Source organism: Lactuca sativa, chromosome 2 (genome assembly GCF_002870075.4).
Source record: "Lactuca sativa cultivar Salinas chromosome 2, Lsat_Salinas_v11, whole genome shotgun sequence".
Lineage (NCBI taxonomy): Eukaryota > Viridiplantae > Streptophyta > Magnoliopsida > Asterales > Asteraceae > Lactuca > Lactuca sativa.
Genome location: NC_056624.2, coordinates 172,113,751 through 172,131,865, shown reverse-complemented (window position 1 = coordinate 172,131,865; position 18,115 = coordinate 172,113,751). Strand labels below are relative to the sequence as shown.

Below are 18,115 nucleotides of genomic sequence, written 5' to 3'. Positions count from 1 at the left end.
ACAACCAAATGATTAGGAAGAAATAATGTAAATGATCCACGTTTTATCCATTTTTCCAAATGACCAACAATTTTGAAATTGGGATGTATTTTTTTTTTTTAAATTTGTACTTATCAAAAAATCGGATAGCTATTAAAGTATAACGTAAGAAAGGAGTCAAAGGACCGAGCTGATTTCTATAGCACATTAAATCCACAATATAACAACTTTTTATACCTTTTATCATAAGTTACATTTCAATTAACGAAGACACGTTTTCTGTAAATTTTGAATTTATTTTTTGAAATTTTGGATGTGATCATTTTTACTTTGTTTGCAATGTTTAGTCTGAAATCTAAATGTACTTTTGATTGATAAAGTTTATTTTAGTCTAAAATGTAATTCTTTGAACATTATGGTCATTTGGGTTAGTCATTTTTAAGATTATCACTTTATTAAACAAACATATCCAAACACAAGTCCGTTCAATTTAGGCATACATATCTCAACTAAACACATTGATCTCATGAATCATGAGAATTGATAAGCCATTATGTTTATTTTCTGAGACAGAAACGATGTCGGTTTAAGGTTTAAGTCGTCCACATTTGAAAATAAATTAATTGACTTGAAAAGTTGAGGAAAAATAAAATTACGGGGGAAGAATTGGAAAACTAAGGAAATGAAAGGGCATCTAAGTAAATTGAACAAAATCTCCCATCATAAAGCGTACACTTCTCAAACTTCTTCAATTTTACACACAAATCTCTGGTGCGGAACTCCCTTCTCCGCCCCTCTCCCCCTGGTAACTGGTAAGGTACTCTCTCCCCCTCTCCATGTCTTCCTGTTAATCGCTCTATGTTTTACATGTGGTTCATGCATATATTGCCATACTTAATGGCGGAATCTATCGTTTTTATGTTTGCGTGTGTTTTTTCTTTCAGTATGATTACTTTATCACTTTATGTTACGTCGATCTGGAGTCTTAATCACTCGTTTTCCAATCTATTGCGACAGTTTGAGATTTCTCAATTCGTGTACTGAAAATTTTGTTTGACGAAATTGATAGCTGATTATAGATCGTCAGATTTGACTGGATCGATGGATGAATCTGTTGGACGATCGATATAAACAGTAAGCTTTGTTGCTTGGATATGTCGGTTGACTTGCATATAGAAAGTGTTGTGTATATATTCATCCGTCTGATGATTATAATCATGGAGGGTTTGGCTAAGGATCTTTGAGTTATGAAAACTTGGTTTAGTGGTTTAATGATTCAGCTCTTTATGTTACTAATATCTAAATATGATAAGATCAGGATCTTTGAGTTATGAAAACTGGTTTTTGAAATTCAAACCTTCTAATTTCTAGATTTTAGGCTGTGTTTTTCAATTTTGTTGTTCCAAAGCTTTGTTTAGATTTTAATGTGGTAATTATGATCCTATAAGGTTTCTTACACATTCTTTATAACCTTTCCTCTGGCTTTTTGAAGTTTTATCATCTGTTCTTTTTGCCTTTTTCCCCCAATTTTGTTGTGTTTCACTAAACAAGAATGTCATAGTTAATATTGTTTGCAAGTTCTAATATCTTTTACTTACCAATCTGAACTTTCCTTCTCATAATAACAAAATGTCCCTTCACTAGATTACTCACCCATATCAGTATGTATCTGATACTAGTAAGAATGAGATATTGCATTTATTGCTTGTGTTGGAAAGAAGAAACCTCAAAGATGTTTGTCATTAATGGTGCTCTTTTTTTCAGGTTTTTAAGAAACTCAGATAGCTTATGGGGTTTTATTACAGACATTCAAGACTGTAACATATAAATCTCTCCCACTGTTCTACAATCAAATTGACTTCAGGTAACACATATTCAATACAGACATTCTCAAGTAAGGTTAAACTTTATGTTCTCATGGCTCCAAGATCTTTGTTTTATAGGTACTAAACTATGGAACTGAATCCTATCAAAGATGCATTCGATTCTGTCATCAAAAAGCAGACTCTTTCCTCCTCGAAAATCGAGGACACAATCGAACAAATCACCCAAGAAATTCAACAAACATTATCAGGAATCCAATCCGCCATTAATGTCCCTTCCTCTCAACCCAAGTTAATCCTGGGTGAACTAAAAACCAAATTGAAAGAAATCGCTCCACTTAATCACCTCGAAGCTACACAAAAGGAACTCAACATCGCAATGAGCAAATACACTAAACTCCTCGAGAAACAATTCTATCCTGACATTTCAAAGTCTTACAGAAACGTCGATTTCGATACCCACATAATCAACCAAATAATCGCTAGTCACTTATATCGTGAAAGCATGTTTGAAATCGGCGATTGTTTCATAAACGAAGCTCACGAAGAAGAAACCATCGTCGACAAAAAAACCCAATTCTTAGAAATGTATGAAATTCTCGAATCCATGAAGTCACATGACCTAACTCCCGCTTTGAAATGGGCCACGACTAACCACGACAAGCTCCAAAAAACCGGATCCGACATCGAATTACAACTCCATCGTTTACAATTCTTGGAAATTCTTCAAAATGGTAGTCGAGATGAAGCTCTGAAATACGGAAGAACTCATTTCGCCCCTTTCGCGACCCAACACTTTCACGAAATCCAAAAGCTCATGGCGTGTCTTCTATGGGTCGGAAAGATTGACTCGTCGCCGTACTCGGATCTCGTTTCCCCAACTCACTGGGCGAAACTCGCCGACGAACTCGCTCAGCAGTTCTGTAATCTGTTAGGTGAATCGTATGAAAGCCCTTTGAAAGTGACGGTGGCTGCCGGCGTTCAAGGGTTGCCGACTTTATTAAAACTGATGAATGTGATGACGGGGAAGAAGCAAGAATGGCAGTCGATGAAGCAGTTGCCGGTGCCGGTGGATTTGGGTACGGAGTTTCAGTTTCACTCGATATTTGTATGTCCGGTGAGCCGAGAGCAGGCCGGAGAAGATAATCCTCCGATGATGATGTCATGTGGGCACGTGCTTTGCAGACAGAGTATTACGAAATTATCGAAGAACAACAGTACAAGGCCTTTTAAATGTCCTTATTGCCCTGCTGAGGTGGAAGTAGCTCAATGTAAGCAGTTGTACTTTTAACGTGCAATAAGACTTGTACCTGATGCTTATATTAAGGTACTCTTTTCTCTTTTCCTTCCCTTGGATTTGTGGTCTGTGTAATGTGTTTATATGCTCTGATGTTGGGGGATGGTTAAGTTGTAAAAAAAAACTATTGGTTTAGTATTTATGTGAATTGTAATGTAAATAGAAATCCCTTCTACTTCTACTTGTTTCCGTCTATATTCAGATCACTCTTAACACTTTTATCGTAAGCAAGAGCCTTATATGTATGTGAATTAGATACCTGATTGAGTCTACTTATGATATTTGTTATCCCTAAAATAATGTGGGCTACTTCTGATATTTGGTAATGTATGCCACTGTTAATCTTTGTTATATCTTGTAACACCACCTATAGAGCTACTATGAATAATATTTATAAAAAATCTTTATAGATAAAATACCTTTTTATAAAGTGGAAAACCCATAAAAAAAATCTCAAACGTTAAAAAATAAAATAAAAATTGCTTAAAAGTTATAAGGTTGAATTCACGTGTGAAAGAGGCACGCAAAAACAACTATTCACATTTTGATGATATTTTTCATTTTCCGTCCTATTCAATTAAAACGATTTCTTAGGGGCTTCCTTCATGGAGATATTCCCATCTAGCCGGACTTTGACAGTTGATCTAGCGGTGCTTGGCATCTAGTTGGGACCCTCTAATATATCTATTCGAATTAGCTCGTGTATCAATGAACTATTTAGTTAGGTAGGGACAATCAATCCGGAAAGAGAAAATTCATCAAATGACCAAAAGAATGGAGTGTTTGTAGCAAATGACCATGAAAAACACAACTTTATTAAATGACTATAACTTCTGCAGGAAGGGGCTTTGCGTAAGTTCTTACGCTCCGAGAAATCAGACATGTGGGGAAAAAGACAAAACAATGTGCTTTTACATAGTTCCACAGAGAGGGGTTTTGCGGAAATGAGTACGCCTCTGCGGAACGCATGTACACCTCTAAGGAAATGGTAGCTGAAAACATTATTTTTTTTCCTGACATTTGTACACATCTGAAGAATGATTACTCTTCTGTGGAAATGGTCGGTGATTTTATGAAATTAAACGTGCCACCTCATTTCCTCAACGATTTTCCTATTCCTCAAAGCATAAGGACTTCCGTAGAACCCCTCTCCGCGGAAGTTGTTGTCATTTAATAAAGTTGTGTTTTTCATGGTCATTTGCTATAAACACCCACGTCCTTTTGGTCATTTGATAAATTTTCTCATCTGGGAATCTACGAATGAATGGGGTAGATTATGATCTCGATCTAGTCGACTCTGTTTATTCAATAGGATTTTTTTTTTTATTTTTTTTAGTAAAAGGCCGAAAATAGGTTTTGAATATTTAGGACAATTCATATATTCGGAATTGACGTAGATTCATAATTTAATAGAATAGCCGTGCCAGGGAGAGTTCACTTTGTACCCTCTATGGACTTTGTATGTCTTAGGAAGTTTTTCCAGACATTCTCAAGACAATAATTATGTTAAAATATTAAGAGTTCAATCAAATTGAATGTTGAACTTTTATCATAACTTTTATGTTTAGAATATATCTTTTATGTTTAGAATATATCAATATTGAGCTATAATTTTTATATGTATTGATTTGTCAAATTGATAATTTGTTGATTCATTATTATGCGAATCATTCTTAATCAAGTTTCACCTCAAAGACCAAGTAAAATGTATAGTAATATAACAATATTTGAGTCTAATGGTTATTATAAAAACAAAATTGACATGGACATCAAATATAATTCACAATTTCATGCACTATCTATTCTTGATGATGATAAAACATTGTGGTGTTTCGGTTCATAAAAGTTAAAATAAATTTATAAAAAATCAACAAGGACAACCTATATAATAATAATAATAATAATTGTAAGTCCGTAAACAACAAACGATCATTCTCCCTCTTTTGTTGAAACCTTTTGTTGAAGCAAAAGACGGGAAACCGTAAACCACGATCGTACTCCCTCTTATGTTGAAATAAAAGGTGAAAACACGGAAACCCCTTCAAATAAAATTAGAGCACATCTTTGAAGATTAAAAGAAATACTAGCTTAAAGGGATACGTTTATTTTTATACGCACATCTAGCTAACATACACCTAACAGATTAACACAACTATGATTAAGTTAACTGATTATCCAAACTACTAAACTAACTATGATTAGGAGAAATAACAGAAATGTAACGGTAATACCCCCCTTAAGATGGACTTTGGAAAATGTTTTTCAAAGCCATCTTGGGCATTTCAAGCATGTAAGTAAATATATCAACTAAAAATGATGACGCCAATTTAATAATCACTATTAACAGAGAAAGAAATGAAGAAAGAATCTCTTTGTATTCATTCTGTTGACTTTCTTACATATTCAAAAACTTTTTATATTACAGCTTATTATACGCACATCTAGCTAACATACACCTAACAGATTAACAACTATGATTAAGTTAACTAATTATCCAAACTACTAAACTAACTATGATTAGGAGAAATAACAGAAATGTAACGGTAATAACCCCCCTCAAGATGGACTTTGGAAAATGTTTTTCAAAGCCATCTTGGCCATTATAGGAATCATCTTATGTCGGGGTAATGGTTTAGTAAAAATGTCAGCTAATTGGTGTGTTGTGCGTATGGGCATGAGTTTGATTGTATTATCTAAAATCTTATCTCGAATGAAGTGACAATCGATTTCGATATGCTTCGTGCGTTCATGAAAGGTTGGATTGGATGCAAGCTTGATTGCTGATTCATTATCACAAAAAATCAAAGTAGGCTCATGAGTGTGAATGTCAAAATTGCTCAGCAAATGATGAAGCCAAATAATCTCAGTTGTAGCAACAACAATGGCTCGGTACTCAGCTTCGGTGGATGATCTAGAAACAATGGATTGTTTCTTTGATTTCCAAGAAATCATGGAGTCTCCTAGAAAAATACAAAAACCAGAATTAGATCTTCTAGTATCCGGACATCCTGCCCAATCGGAATCAGAAAAAGCTGTAATCTTTAAAGAAGGTTTGGAAGACAAAAACAATCCTTGACCAGGATTGAGTTTGAGGAACTTGAGCAAATGATTAGCAGCTTGAAGATGAGGTAATCTTGGATCTGTAACAAATTGACTTAACCTATTTACTGCATAGGTAATGTCTGGTCGTGTTATGGTTAAATACATTAACCGTCCAATTAAACGTCTATATTGAGAAGGATCCAATAAGGGTGCCCCATTGAAATTTGATGCTTTACATGCAGGATCCATTGGATAATGGACTGGTTTGGAAGCTAACATGCCAGTTTCTTCTAGGAGATTGAGAACATATTGTCGTTAAAGAAATATAAATGCCATCTGTTGATCTGGCAATTTCAAGACCCAAGAAATGTTGTAACTTTCCCAAATCCTTAAGCTTAAACTTGTTGCTTAAAGATTGTTTAATAGAATCAATTTCATGAAGAGAAGCACCTGTTAACACAATATCATCCACGTATACTAACAGAGCTACATATGACGATCCTTTTCCCTTATAAAACAATGAGTAATCAACTTTCGATTGTGTGAATCCTTGAGAAAGTAAAAATGAAGAAAAGGTGGCATACCATTGACGAGATGCTTGCCTCAAGCCATATAAAGATTTCTCTAGTTTGCAGACAAATGGTTTACCATTTGAAGAGATATAATGACAACTATATCCTTGGGGTAATTTCATGTAAACCTCTTCATCCAAAGACCCATTCAAGAAAGCATTATTCACGTCCAATTGAATAAGAGGCCAAGAACGTTGAGCAGCTAAAGCTAGCAGTAATTTGACATTAACAAGTTTAGCGACAGGGGAATAAGTATCCAGAAAATCGATACCTTCTTGTTGATTGAAACCCTTGGCAACAAGGCGTGCCTTGTATCTCTCAATAGTACCATCAGAACGTCTTTTGATTTTATACACCCATTTAGAACCCAAAGCCTTTCTATCAGGAGGTAAGGGTACTATCGTCCAAGTGTTATTTGCTTCGAGAGCCTTCAATTCTTCTTGCATAGCTAATTGCCACTCTTTAGATTTAGATGCTTCAGAATAGGATTGTGGTTCAGACTCAGCTGAAATAGCAAGAGTGAATGCTTGGTATTTAGGTGAAAGTTTGGAATAAGAAAGTACAGAAGATAAAGGGTATTTTGCATTAGTATTAATGGTCACATTGTTTACTAGACCATAATGATAATCTTGTAAATAAGTTGGACGGGTTCTATTTCTTTGAGGTCTTTGATTTCCAACTGAATGATCTTCATTGACAATGGGAATGGGATCTGTATTAGCAACTGTAACAGATGAATCAGGTAAAGGGTCAGAAATAAAAGTATCATCTTGTAAGCAAGGTATGACCATTGAATGAAAAGGGTCTGGCTGATGGTTATATATGGAATGTTTAAAAGGAAAAATATGTTCATGAAACACAACATCACGAGATATGAATATTTCTTTTGTCTCAACATCCATCATTTTATATGCCTTCATTCCAATTGGATAACCAATAAAAATACAACATCTGGCACGTGCAGTAAATTTGTCCATGTGACTGAGAAGTGTTGAAGCAAAAGCTAAACATTCAAAACTCCGAAATCGTGAATAATCTGGTGGATACTCATAAAGTTTCTGAAAAGGGGACAAATTATCAAGAGCATGTGAAGGAGTACGATTGATAAGGAATGTAGCACACAAAATACATTCAGACCAATATGTTGTGAGAATATTTGACTGAAAAAATAATGCCCTAGCAACATTTAATAGATGTTGGTGCTTTCGTTCAACCACTGAATTTTGTTCTGGATGTTGAACACTAGAGAATTGATGCAATACTCCTTTTTGATTGAAAAACTCAGTAAAAGCCAATCCCTTTGCATTATCAGACCGAAAACCCTTAATTTTGGTGTTAAATTGTGTTTCAATCATAGCAAAGAAACGTGAAATGATACTTTGAACATCAGATTTGTGCTTCATCATGTATACCCATGTAAATCTAGTGCAATCATCAACAATAGTTGCAAAATATTGATATCCCTTATAATCCTTTACATGATAAGGCCCCCATACATCACAGTATATCAACTCAAAAGGTTCATTTGCAATATTGTTGAAAGACTGAAAAGGTAAATGTTTCTGTTTGGCTAAAGGACAAATAGAACATACACTTTTATTCAAATCTTTATTTGAAACAGTGATACTACTAATAGATTGCAACTTCTCATTTGAAGGATGTCCAAACCGTTGATGCCAACAATCAGCTGAAACTGCATTCACATTCACTTGTGCTTGTGCTCTTATACGCATATCTTCAAGCACATAAAGTTCGGCATGTACTCTAGCATTGCCAATCATTCTCTTGGTGTGTATCTGCTTCAAAATAGCATAATCATGATAAAATTTTGCCTTAACAGTTTTGAATTTAGCCAATTGAGAAATTGATACTAAATTTAACTCAAACTGTGGCACATAAAGAACATCAGTGAGAATGATATGTTCATTTATGTTAACTTTTCCCATGCATTCAACTTGAATAACCACTTGGTTTGGTAAACGAACACGAGTATGTGAGATATCTACCATATCATGAAACATATTTTTATCATTGCAAATATGCCTAGTTGCTCCAGTATCTAGTATCCATATAATTGTAATGGCTAGAAGAGAGAGTCAGAACATAGTGATTACCTGAAGTGGTAATATGATCATGTGAAACAGAATTCACTGAAGCCAATTGACCAGTAAGTATAGCAATAAGTTGTTGGCATTGTTCATTGGTAAGATTTGTAACAGGAGAACTTGTATCATTACAGGAAGACTGACCCTCTGTAGCAGCAGAAACAACATTCACACGTGAACTATTTGAATTTGAGTTATGATTGAAACGATATCCCGGTGGAAATCCATGCAGTTTGTAACACTTATCAAAAGTGTGTCCCGAACGCTTGCAATGAGAACACATTGATGAGTTCTTGTTAGAACCTTTGTTGAAAATATTGTTGGAAACTCGATTTCTTGAATTGTTCAAATTGTTATTGAAACTCTGAACATTACAAGCCATTTTAGTGTTCATAGATTGATTATTTCCAATTTCACGTTGTCTTTCTTCTTGAATAACCAAGGAAAAAATGCGATTAACTGCAGGTATAGGATCCATGAGAAGTATTTGCCCTCGAATTTGGGCATATGAATCATTTAGACCCATAAGAAACATCATAGTGTGTTCAATTTCTTTTGCCCCTCCACATGTACATAAACCACATGTACAATGAGTATCAAAATTGGATAATTCCTCCCAAAGAACTTTGAGCCTAGTAAAATACGTACTCACGGAATCTTGTCCTTGAACTGTATTCATCAAATCACGCTTAAGTTGAAATATGCGAGGTCCATTGCTCTGTTGAAACCTTTCTTTGAGTTCATTCCAAATTGCAGAAGCAGTTTTTAGGTAAATCACTGAAGAAGAAATTTCTTTAGATATAGAATTTAGGATCCAGGAAATTACAATATTGTTGTTGCGATTCCAGGCCTTGAAAAGGATTACATCAGTGGCCGGAGGTTGAGGAAGATCTCCAGTAACAAAATCAAGTTTGTTCTTGACTGAAAGGGCAATTGTCATAGACCGAGACCAGGACGCATAATTTTCTCCAGTAAGCTGTTGATTGACAAGAAGAGTGTCGGGATTATCCGAGTGATGTAAAAAATACGGATCATCTGAAGAAACATTTGAGTTTTGAGAACTTTCTCCAGACATTTTGACAAAAACAAAAGATCGAGAAAATCAAAAGAACAATCTTAATGAAGAACACAAATAGAACGGATTGATTGAATTAATCAAACAGAAAACAATCAAAGGGAAGGAATCAATCAAAGATCATGAAAAAGGAACAATCAAGAATAAAGATTGAAATCAGGGACGCGGAAGCAAAAAAAAAAAATGCTCTGATACCATATTAACAGAGAAAGAAATGAAGAAATAATCTCTTTGTATTCATTCTGTTGACTTTCTTACATATTCAAAAACTTTTTATATTACAGCTTATTATACGCACATCTAGCTAACATACACCTAACAGATTAACAACTATGATTAAGTTAACTGATTATCCAAACTACTAAACTAACTATGATTAGGAGAAATAACAGAAATGTAACGGTAATAATCACCTTTGATGCTTTTCATATAGACCGACATATATACCAATAAAACCAATTGAAGTATTAATTAATTATGAACTAACAAATTTTCAAGCATACGATCATGAAGCATACACCAACAAAAAATTAATAACAATCATGCACAGATACAAACATACTAAGTACAAAATATACCAATTGTTGGAAATTCAAGTCAGCCAATAATCCTCATACTAATACAATTGCAAATAATTTATAAGAACAATATCACATGAATTTGCAGATAGTTAAATAACAAAATAAGTCAAAAAGTCAAAATACGCATGTAGGACTAATCAAATATTCACACAACAATCATACCAAATTCTAAGAAAATCACATCGACAATATACAAATATTAGATACTCAAATGATCACATAGTTGCCAAATAATTTCTACTAGAAAATTCAAGTATTAAACACGGACTAGATGCAACTTAGTTGTGGGCCAAATAATCTAAATGGGCTTTGGGGTGGCGAAGACAGACACTCAGATCAGATGGCTGGCGCCTAGCTGAAGCCGAATTTGCTTTGCATGGCTGGCCTGCAGCCCAGCGTAGTAATTTTGAATTTCGTATTAAATAAAGACAATATTATAATAATAACTGCATATTGCTTTGGTCCTTTGGTAAAGGTGAATGCACTGACCCCCCTTTTATTGATAATAAGTTAATCAGTGATTAATTAGTTATTTAGAATTTGAGTCATTTCAAATATAAAGTAGATGCTTTTAGTTCATTGCCTCGAAACTCCCCTCTTCAAATTCAAATGGGGTGGTGTTAGCGTTTGTTTAGATAATTCTGTATAGTTTTGGGTTACTTTTGTATATATATGTAATTAGTCATTGTTATCGTATTTTTTCTAATTAGTTAGGTATTTATCTTTGTATTTCATATGTTTTTCTTCTCTAATGAAAAACAATCCCAAGCCTTCGGCTCATCATCTCATCTTCTTCAATTGATCAGTTGATCTTGGATAATTAGTAACATATCTAACGATTATCAATAGGAAAATATATCATTTTTATGTCTACATGTATTTAAAATCCATGTGTGTGTGTGTGTGTGTGTGGAAAGGATGTGTGATGGGTTTAAATGAAGCATGATTCAATGAATTTAAAATTCTCTTTCAATCGTTGTCGAACATAACATATTTGTAGGATTAGTTAACCATTAGTTCAAGGATACACGCTTGGAATGCAAGGTACGTCTTATGTTGCCAAAAGAAAACTTGTATTCTCCTCAAGTGCTTAAGGCATTCGTGATCTCGATTATTATGGAACATTTTAGAATTTCTGTTACTACATTTCAAATTAAAAAAAAAAAAGCAAACACCATGACATCCTATATAAATACATATGTTGAAGAACAAATTTGAGTGATGGAATATGGAGGTGGTGTGGTGGGACATAAAGGGGTATTATGGTGAGATTGCATCAATGAAAGCAACGAAAACCTAACTGAGAAGATGATTGGTATGGATAAAGACCCTTCAATTGGATTCTGTACCCCTCTAATGTTGACAAGGAACAACCAATCATCCCCAAAAGCTAATAGTGAGAAGTGGAGAACTATACAAATTCATTGAAAATAATTATTAATAACTTATAAGTTAACTATAAGTTTCGATTAAAGTTATTGAAAATAAAACAAGACACCTTTACAAACTGTAAATAAAGTAGTTAATATAATGATATTTTATAATCATCGTCTAGTGGCTCATCTTGGTAAGTGCAGTGGCTCTAGCTTCATAGACGATCATGGGGCCTTCAATCCGGCTGGTAGGAGGAGGCATGGCCGGTCCAAAAACATCTCTCGAAAGAATGGAAATAAAAATTTCATTCAAAGACACAAATATAACCAAACACTTACAAAAAATGATGACTTAAAATATTATATATTTTTCGATTTATACTCATTTGGCTATTGAGTTTTTTTTTTTTTTTTTTTTCATATACATTAACTCATTTAACTTGTTAAACTATATACATTCAGTCCTTATGATCGGCTATTATAGGTTAAATGAGAAAAATGACTTAATAGGATAATATTTTTATCATTTTTTACACATTCAGTCCTTGATATTTTTTTTTTTCATATTTAGTCCTTAATATTTTTTTTTTGTTGCAACATAAGTCATTTTTACTTTTGTATTCATTTACTATTTATAGTTGATTTCTGTAAATTTTTCTCACAACTTCTTACGTAGGACAATCATTAACAGGTGTTTGGGGTTGTTGATGCTTATGTTCATCGCGATCTCGACTGTTTGGTTGTCTAGATCTTGTATTTTGGACATCGTAACTTCTTCATACGATATCGAATTTTAGCGGTCTTTATATACATGTGTTCGATTTTTGAGTCTACCACAACTTTATTTTAGATTACTCCCGTTAAAAAGTAATATATTTTACTTACGATCTTTATATTCATATGTTTTTTTTATAAATGCATGTATAAATGTTTTTTTTATAAAACCGTAAATAAAAATATATTACATTTTTACAAGAGTAATCTTAACGAAAGTTGTAGTAGATTCAAAAAATAAAAATGTAGATATAAATATCGTTAAAATCCAATATCAAATGAAGAAGTTACGTCGTTCAGAACACAAGACCTAAAGTAAACCATAAGACTTAATTAAGCAACCAAGCAGTCGAGATCGCGATGAACATAAGCATCAACAACACCAAACACCTCAGTAATGATTGGCTCATGTAAGATGTCGTGATAAAAACCTAAAGAAATTAGTTATAAGTACTGAATGAGTACAAAACAAAAAAACTTATTTTTCAATAAAAAAAATTAAGGACTAAAAGAGCAAAAAAATATTAAGGACTAAATGTGTACAAAGTGAGAAATATATTATTTTATTAAGTCATTTTTCCAGGCTAATCTGGACTAGCCGGTCATAAGGACTGAATGTGTACAATTTAACAAGTTGAAGGGGGTAAATGTGGACGAAAAAAACTCAGTGACCACATGTATACAAATCGAAAAATATTGGTTTAGAGGTTGCGTTGCGTGCCTTTTATCCGATCGGTCATGAGATCGAATCCAAGAAAACCGATTTTCTTCGTCACTCTAAAAGAAATAGTATCAAGACCAATCTTGTCTACCATACCTTTATCTATACATAAAATTGTCAAATCATTTAACATTTCTTATGGCATCAATGACATATTTCTTTGATAACTTCAATTTTTAAAAACATCTGTTTACGGATGCTACAATGACAAAAATAATTAAATATTATTCTATATACAAACAGATTCTAACCGTTAAGACTTAGAAATTGAGACAATATAATCGACTAATCTATTCTATTGTTTCTTGATTGCTTCATAGGTTGTTAGTTTAAAACTTGTCGATTCTATTTCCTCCATTTTGGTTGTGCCTACTGCATTCTTTATGAACAACTATTATTATACATATGGTATTGCTTCTTCCTTTTTCAAGTAATGTATGATGTATCAAATTTGGGCTTTTGGCTTCTTCTTGCTTCTTGTAATTTTTTTCCTTAAAAATATAGTAATGTTTATGTATTAATATTATATAGGCTACAAGATTTTGTGTCACTTGGAACAATCACTACTAAAAAACAGCCCTTTAATGACGTGCAAACAATGACACGCAGTGATTCACGATACGCAAAAGCGTGCGCCCCAAAAATAATGTCTTCACTTCTAAAATTTGAAGGATAGAGGGCGCGCATTTATGCGTGCCCTGAAATTAGTGTCAGAAAAGGAAAAAAAAAAGAAACGCGGAGGACGCCCATTATAAAATGTGCGTCATGTAACACTGTCGCTTTATATTCTTTTAATAAAACACGCGTTTTAAGCGGGAAATGAAATCCCGAAAACTAAACCCCGTCGTGAAAAATTAAAACCCCCTCCGCTTCCAATTATCAAGAAAGAAGCGTAGGGTCTTCGTCTTCCTTTCTCTCTCTCTAACCTAAAACCTAACCTGCAATTTCATAAAGATCTCCCATGGCTTAGCATATCTCACTTAAATCGTAATAACAATCGGTCGCTAATACGCTGGAGTCGGATGAACCTGCTGTGTGCACAGAGGTTGAGGATTTCGGTCACTCACCTCGCCTTTCTTGCAAAATCTTTGGTACACACAGGAAAACATAAACCTTAAAGAGCTTAAACACCCGCGCCATCTCATAAACCCTAAAGGGCTTAAACACCCGCGCCTTTCTTGTAATCGCTCGTGATGCTAAACTTCATAAAAGAGTTCTTCTTCGGTATTAGCATCTTCTTGGGTAGCTGAACTTCTGTCATCGCTCGGGATCGATCTCAGCCTCCTATTCACCCCTCTACAGCCTTACTTGTAAGTCCACACCACACTTGTTCTTATCTTGTTCTGTATCTTTTTTCCTTTTTTTATTAGATTACTTTACGTTTTCTTTTTTGCTTTGATCTATCGCACGCATCGTTTTAAAACTCATTAGAAGCGTAAGCCTTGAGGCGCGCCTTAAGGCGAAGCGGACCATGGCGGAACTAGAGGCGCTGCCTCTGTGGTTGGATTTGAGACGTACGCTTCGTCCAGGTGAAGCGTAGATGAATCGGTAGAGGCGGTGCGTTCTTCAGAAACGTAAGCCTTAAATTTTTAGTCTAATTTTGACTTATTTTGACTTTTTCCTTTTCCAATCACACCTGGTCTGCATCCCATCTTGCAATTCTTCCTCAATTGATGAAATTGATGTTCCATACATTCAATTGAGTCTACTAAATGTTGTTTGAATATCCAATTTCAGAAACATAGGCCTTGATTTTTAGTCTAATTTTGACTTATTTTGATGCTTTTCATTTCCAATCGCACTGTTCTGCATCGCATCTTGTAATTAAATGCCACCTGTTGGAGACAAGCCAAGCCTTATGACATTTCTTGACGTACATCCATCCATCCATATATGCATAGCAAAATGTGATGATGAAAATATGATGTAATGTAACGTGTGCAAACTTGTGTTGTTTATATTTTGGTTGGAAGCTCTTAATTAATCGGATTATTAAAGTGAGTTTGGGCATATATTTTTGGTTATTAATTTAGGTGGGGACCGTGTTCCATGAGTTTGGTAATGCACTTCAGCACATGCTAACAAAACAAGATGAAGGGCTTGTTGCTGGCATTCATGGCATAGAGTGGGATGCTGTTGAATTACCTTCTCAGTTCATGGAAAATTGGTGCTAACACAGGTAGGTACCTATATAATATAGAATCAAATCATTTTTTGGACCCAAAAAATAAAAAACTTAATATATGAGACACTACAGGGATACGTTGATGAGTATTGCAAAACATTATGAAACTGGGGAGACTCTCCCTGAAGAGATATATCAAAAGCTTCTTGCTGCTAGAACTTTCCGTGCTGGCACCCTTAGCCTCCGTCAGGTGAGATTCATATTCATAATAATTCATTTATTAAATAAAATAATAATAGTAATTAGTAAATAAATAAATAAATTGTTGTTACTTGTTGGCTTAAATTTGCAACGGTTGACCTGGAGCTTCATAGCAAGTATGTACCTGGTGGGTCCAAGTCGATCTATGATGTTGAGAGAAGAGTGAGTGAAAAAACTCAAGTACTTCCCCTGCTTGAGGAAGACAGGTTCCTTTGTGGTTTTAGCCATATTTTTGCAGGTGGTTATGCTGCTGGATACTACAGTTATAAGGTATCTATCTTATATACTTTCATTCTTTATGCTAAATTGCTAATGGTTTTTGATTATGATGATGGATGTTGATGTTATTTTTGAAGTGGCCGGAAGTATTGTCTGCTGATGCTTTTTCGGCATTTGAGGATGCTGGATTAAATGATGACAAGGTATGATTTTTGTCATCAAATTATTCAACTCCCTCATTCCAAACATTGACTTCACATTGACCATTTTTTATCAAACATCTAAAAGCTAGAAATTTTAAAATATTTGAGAGATTGTAGATTAAAAATCTTACTTGATTGGTTTGAAAAGTATTGTACGTGTCGATGGATTTTGTAGATAAAGCTTCATTTTCTCCATCACTCTTGGCAGCTCATTCTGCATGCCTGCATTCACCTGTACCAAAACAATATAACTTTTAAAAAATAATAATAATAATAGTAGTAGGTTTAAAAAATAATGGATTTATAAGCACATACCTTCTGCACGATTTCAGCAACCTTATCTGGTGAAGCAAACGCGTGCTCCTTGAGTGATTTTCCCATAGCTTACTCTAACTTCTGATTTTGATCACCTGATAACAATGCCACCCTAACAGCTGTCACCTTCAAGAAACACAAAAAAATAAATAAATGTTTATTCAGGTTGTCCCCTTATTTATTTTGCTGAAAAAGAGAGAAGATAAATAACTGACCTTTGTAACAATGGAAAGCATGGGGTCTACTACTAGCTTAGTGACTGACATGATAAACTTTCACATGTGGCTTTTAGATTTTTCTCAAGTTCCTACATTTAATAATACAAAAATACAAAAAACAATATAATTAAATAAAAAAAAGGGCAACAAACCATGAATTACTAACTGTATACCTTCTTTGTATCAATTTGACTTTCCAAAACTCGAGGCGACAATGTCCTTGCCAAAGAAGTTGACCTTGACCAATCAAATAATGAGGTTTGACCTCTAAGAATTCGTCTCAGATGCTCCTGAAGTGATCACATACAAATGAATACAAACTTTCAGATTCTTCTAAGAGATTATTGTATTTATTTATTATTATTTTTTTGAAAAAGGAGAAGTTGAAGTAGATACTAACCAACAATTGGGAGAAATCCAGTTCCTTGTGTGTGACTGAGAATTCTATGTCAGAAGGTGTAATCTGTTCTCTTAATATAAGAAGATGCTTGATGAGAAAAAGTTGTCCATCCATTTGTGATCTTTTTGCAACAAGTTTGCTTGCTTTCTATATCAAATAAATAAAATGAAACAATCAAACACCTTAAAATAACGGTATATTAAACATAGAAACAAATCTGAAGCAATTAAATTCACTTACTTGGATGGATAAAGAGCAAACCTCAACAACTTCCTGAAGAATGGAAGAAAAAAAGTAATTGAATTAAAAAATAATGGGAACCATTAATGTCTGCCTTAAATTAGTATGGTCCATTTGTTGATCCTTTTTTTTCAATTGGTTAACAGAAAAGAAAACAATTTGACTCAACTAATTAAATTAGTGTTTGTTCTTATTGATAAAAAATCCATATATTGGACTTGTTTTCTCTTTTGAATCAGCTTAATTTCTGTCTTAGTTGTCTTAATCAGGATAAAAGACAAATCTTTGTTGAAGTTAACTTTGAAAGGTATTCCACTCATTTTGGAACTTGTGAAGCTGCTCGTTGGCTTCTCACTCATGAAATGAGAACCATTAATGACTGCCTTCACAAACATCAGGTGCTCAATTTCTTAATTTTCTTTTTCCTTTTCCTTTTTCTTTTTATTTTTTAAATAATAACTAATAAATTGTTATAGGGATTTAGGTTAAGGCTAGTGGGCCATTCATTTGGAGGTGCAATTGCTTCAATGCTATCTATTATGATTCGAAAAAAGACATGCGATGAATTAGGTTTTAGCCCTGATATTGTTACAGCTGTTGGATATGGAACACCACCTTGTGTTTCTAGAGATCTTGCTGATAGCTGCTCTGATTTTGTCACAACCGTTTGTATGCAGGTTGATTTATATATTTATATATTATTTTTATTGGTATCAATTTCAATTCTTGTTTTTTGATAAACAGAACGATATAATCCTGAGGCTAAGTGTTGCTACTTTGATGAGATAGAGG

At 33.9% G+C, this 18,115-nt stretch overlaps 1 protein-coding gene across 4 annotated transcripts; it reads left to right on the top strand.

Annotated features, from left to right (window-relative positions):
- Positions 1 to 654: 654 nt before the first annotated feature.
- On the top strand, positions 655 to 3,280 carry LOC111900244 (protein RMD5 homolog). 4 transcript variants are annotated; one of them, XM_023896119.2, is made up of 4 exons: positions 747 to 791; positions 1,049 to 1,113; positions 1,744 to 1,843; positions 1,923 to 3,280. In XM_023896119.2, exon 4 carries the CDS (start codon positions 1,933 to 1,935, stop codon positions 3,091 to 3,093), a length of 1,161 nt encoding a protein of 386 aa, XP_023751887.1. In that variant the 5' UTR covers positions 747 to 791; positions 1,049 to 1,113; positions 1,744 to 1,843; positions 1,923 to 1,932; the 3' UTR covers positions 3,094 to 3,280. The 4 variants fall into 4 exon arrangements, with proteins under 4 accessions (XP_023751885.1, XP_023751886.1, XP_023751887.1 ...); XM_023896117.3 differs by lacking the exon at positions 1,049 to 1,113 and having other exon boundaries at positions 655 to 791; XM_023896118.3 differs by lacking the exon at positions 1,049 to 1,113 and having other exon boundaries at positions 729 to 796.
- The last annotated feature ends 14,835 nt before the right edge of the window (positions 3,281 to 18,115 follow it).